This window comes from Sardina pilchardus, chromosome 10 (assembly GCF_963854185.1).
Source record: "Sardina pilchardus chromosome 10, fSarPil1.1, whole genome shotgun sequence".
Lineage (NCBI taxonomy): Eukaryota > Metazoa > Chordata > Actinopteri > Clupeiformes > Clupeidae > Sardina > Sardina pilchardus.
In genome coordinates, this window is record NC_085003.1 from 34014493 (window position 1) to 34019492 (window position 5000).

Here is a 5000-nt window from a genome sequence, read left to right on the forward strand (position 1 = left end):
TGTATATACATCGGGGCTCTATACATCAGGGCTCTATATATACATCAGGGCTCTATACTGTATATACATCAGGGCTCTATATATACATCAAGGCTCTATATATACATCAGGGCTCTATATATACATCAGGGCTCTATATATACATCAGGACTCTACATATACATCAGGGCTCTATACATCAGGGCTCTATATATACATCAGGGCTCTATACATCAGGGCTCTATATATACATCAGGGCTCTATATATACATCAGGGCTCTATACTGTATATACATCAGGGCTCTATATACATCAGGGCTCTATATATACATCAGGGCTCTATATACATCAGGGCTCTATATATACATCAGGGCTCTATATATACATCAGGGCTCTATACTGTATATACATCAGGACTCTATATATACATCAGGGCTCTATATATACATCAGGGCTCTATACTGTATATACATCAGGGCTCTATATATACATCAGGGCTCTATACTGTATATACATCAGGACTCTATATATACATCAGGGCTCTATATATACATCAGGACTCTATATATACATCAAGGCTCTATACTGTATATACATCAGGGCTCTATACATCAGGGCTCTATATATACATCAGGGCTCTATATATACATCAGGGCTCTATACTGTATATACATCAGGGCTCTATACTGTATATACATCAGGACTCTATATATACATCAGGGCTCTATACTGTATATACATCAGGGCTCTATATATACATCAAGGCTCTATACTGTATATACATCAGGGCTCTATGCTGTATATACATCAGGGCTCTACATATACATCAGGGCTCTATGCTGTATATACATCAGGGCTCTACATATACATCAGGGCTCTATACTGTATATACATCAGGGCTCTACATATACATCAGGGCTCTATACATCAGGGCTCTATATATACATCAGGGCTCTATACTGTATATACATCAGGGCTCTATATATACACCAGGGCTCTATGCTGTATATACATCAGGACTCTATATATACATCAGGGCTCTATATATACATCAGGGCTCTATACTGTATATACATCAGGGCTCTATACTGTATATACATCAGGACTCTATATATACATCAGGGCTCTGTATATACATCAGGGCTCTATACTGTATATACATCAGGGCTCTATATATACATCAGGGCTCTATACTGTATATACATCAGGGCTCTATATATACATCAGGGCTCTGTATATACATCAGGGCTCTATATATACATCAGGACTCTATACATCAGGGCTCTATATATACATCAGGGCTCTATATATACATCAGGGCTCTATATATACATCAAGGCTCTATACTGTATATACATCAGGGCTCTATATATACATCAGGGCTCTATACTGTATATACATCAGGGCTCTATATATACATCAGGGCTCTATATATACATCAGGACTCTATACATCAGGGCTCTATATATACATCAGGGCTCTATACTGTATATACATCAGGGCTCTATATATACATCAAGGCTCTATACTGTATACAGGGCTCTATGCTGTATATACATCAGGGCTCTACATATACATCAGGGCTCTATATACATCAGGACTCTATGTAAACATCAGGACTCTATATGAGCCCACCTCTATACACTCACCTGTCTCTCCAGTGAGATCTTGTCACACTCCAGGTCCTGTCTTGCTGCCTTCTCCTGCAGGAGCTCAGCTCTCGCCTGCTCCATCTGACACACACACACACACACACACACACACACACACACACACACACACACACACTAAGTAATCTGTATGTTTGTCCAACTGCCTGTAAAAGACAACAGAAATTATTTGAGATTTGAGAAGTTGCTGAGGTCATGCGTGTGGAAGTTGCTGAGGTCATGCGTGTGGAAGTTGCTGAGGTCATGCGTGTGGAAGTTGCCGAGGTCATGAGTGTGGAAGTTGCCGAGGTCATGAGTGTGGAAGTTGCTGAGGTCATGAGTGTGGAAGTTGCTGAGGTCATGAGTGTGGAGATCTGATGAAAGGTTCCTCTCTGAGTGGACTGACTCTGCCAGCCTGGTGGACTTGTGGTTCCTGAACTATCCTGTTTAGGTTCCGAAGTCTGATGGACACAATAGTTCCTGAACTGTTCCGTTTAGATGATCGATATTGTTCCGTGTAGGTGACCTATATTACACAGCTCTGGGTGTTTGAGAAGGATCATTATCACTGGTTTGCTAAATTAGACTCTGGTAGAGTCTATCTGCTAAAAACAGACTTATATCTGTTAATTATTCCACCTTAAGTCTTTTATCTTTTCTTGTCAATTATTCTTTATTTCTATATTATTCTACCTTGATTTATGCTTTCTTTTTATGTTTTATTATGATCTTTTTTTAATTACTCATCTATGTTTTTATCTGCTATTCCTGTTTGGTTGTGTTTATGTAAAGCACATTCAATGCGCTATATAAACGACCTGGACTGGTCTATACTGCTCCGTTTAGCTGGCCCATATAGTGGAGAGCCTGGAGCACACACAGACAGACAACTGAATTAGTGCTTCAATTACTGCCCATTAATGCCCCTCCACACACACACACACACACAGAGAGAGATTTTCTGGCCATTAACTCCTGGCCTGATTGGACTGATTTTTGATATCTGAAAGGAGGGCAGTGTGACAGTTCATTAGCCAGCCTTTGTCTCGTAACGCGCGCACACTCTCACACACACACACACACACACACACACACACACACACACACACAGACACACACATATTTTCAAAGGGTCGGAATAGTGGAACATGCAGCTAAACCCAATCACTTCTTAAGCTCCCAAACACAAATACACACACACACACACACACACACACACACACACACACACACACACACACACACGCACGCACACACACACACTCAAAAGCAACCTTAAATGTTGTTTGTCTTTCTAATGTCATATTTTCACTTTCACGTCATGCACTTCCCAATCTGCTAGACTGGGTATTCAGTGTGTCATGGTCTGCAGTCAAGTCAAGTCAACTCAAGTTTATTTATATAGCGCATTTCATAAACAGAGGTCATTCAATGTGCTTTACATAAACAAAAAACAAACAGTAATGCAGTAAATACTGTGAGTGAGTGGGCTAGCAGGCTACTCTGTGTGGTGCTGCTAGTTGACATCTTATGATCATGTATGAGCACTAGCTGCTTGATTCGGTTTAATATCTTTTCACTGTTTACATAATGAATGACAGTATGGCACAGCGTTCACTTTCTGCACGTAGAAACACTGATGTGACTTAACCTGCTGAACACATAGACCTGCTGAACACATAGACCTGTTGTAGGGGTTTAGACCTGCTGAACACATAGACCTGCTGTAGGAGTTTAGACCTGCTGAACACATAGACCTGCTGTAGGGGTTTAGACCTGCTGTAGGGGTTTAGACCTGCTGTAGGGGTTTAGACCTGCTGTAGGGGTTTAGACCTGCTGAACACATAGACCTGCTGTAGGGGTTTAGACCTGCTGTAGGGGTTTAGACCTGCTGTAGGGGTTTAGACCTGCTGAACACATAGACCTGCTGTAGGGGTTTAGACCTGCTGAACACATAGACCTGCTGTAGGGGTTTAGACCTGCTGAACACATAGACCTGCTGTAGGGGTTTAGACCTGCTGTAGGAGTTTAGACCTGCTGCAGGGATTTAGACCTGCTGTAGGGGTTTAGACCTGCTGTAGGAGTTTAGACCTGCTGAACACATAGACCTGCTGTAGGGGTTTAGACCTGCTGAACACATAGACCTACTGTAGGGGTTTAGACCTGCTGTAGGAGTTTAGACCTGCTGAACACATAGACCTGCTGTAGGGGTTTAGACCTGCTGTAGGAGTTTAAACCTGCTGAACACATAGACCTGCTGTAGGGGTTTAGACCTGCTGAACACATAGACCTGCTGTAGGGGTTTAGACCTGCTGAACACATAGACCTGCTGTAGGGGTTTAGACCTGCTGAACACATAGACCTGCTGTAGGGGTTTAGAATGTAGATATTCCAGCTCCAGGATGTTGACCAGGGGTGTGTTTGTTTATGTTTAACTGTATAACAGACACAGTTGTTCGTTTGCTCTTGACTGCAAACAGTCTGAAGAGGCTGTTCTCTGCATGCACACTGACTCTGGATGAAGTGCTACTGTTTGTGACGTTAGAGTTGAGGCACTAGTGGCCAGTATTGAGGTATTAATGGTCAGTGTTGGGGTATTAGAGGCTAGTGTTGGGGTATTAGAGGCTAGTGTTGGGGTAGTAGAGGCTAGTGTTGGGGTAGTAGAGGTCAGTGTTGGGGTAGAGGCTAGTATTGGGGTAGTAGAGGGTTGTGTTGGGGTAGTAGAGGTCAGTGTTGGGGTAGTAGAGGCTAGTATTGGGGTATTAGAGGCTAGTGTTGGGGTAGTAGACGCTAGTGTTGGAGTATTAGAGGCTAGTGTTGGGTTAGTAGAGGCTAGTGTTGGGGTATTAGAGGCTAGTGTTGGGGTGGTAGAGGACAGTGTTGGGGTAGTAGAGGCTAGTATTGGGGTATTAGAGGCTAGTGTTGGGGTAGTAGAGGCTAGTGTTGGGGTATTAGAGGCTAGTGTTGGGGTGGTAGAGGCTAGTCTTGGGTGGTAAAGCCTAGTGTTGGGGTATTAGAGGCTAGTGTTGGGGTAGTAGAGGCTAGTGTTGGGGTATTAGAGGTTAATGTTGGGGTATTAGAGGCTAGTGTTGGGGTGGTATCCGTGGTGATGTCCTGGGTCGTGACCTCTGACCTGCTCGCGGCCGCGCTCCAGCCGCTGCATCAGCTGCTCCTCATTGGTCCGCTCCTCCCGCAGGTTCTCCTCCAGCTGGGCCACCCTCGCCTGGGGCAGGAGAACAGGGGACAGGGGCAATAAGAGCACAGATAGGGCAGGAGAACAGGGGACAGGGGCAATAAGAGCACAGATGGGGCAGGAGAACAGGGGACAGGGGCAATAAGAGCACAGATGGGGCAGGAGAACAGGGGACAGGG

At 44.0% G+C, this 5000-nt stretch overlaps 1 protein-coding gene across 1 annotated transcript in view; it reads right to left on the reverse strand.

Annotated features, from left to right (window-relative positions):
• LOC134094509 (cingulin-like protein 1) overlaps window positions 1-5000 on the reverse strand; it is a gene marked incomplete in the record, with an annotated part of 23109 nt that overhangs the window by 3916 nt on the left and 14193 nt on the right. The window contains 2 exon segments of the mRNA XM_062548051.1: window positions 1629-1712; window positions 4762-4851. Of these exon segments, the coding sequence (XP_062404035.1) occupies window positions 1629-1712; window positions 4762-4851 (174 nt within the window).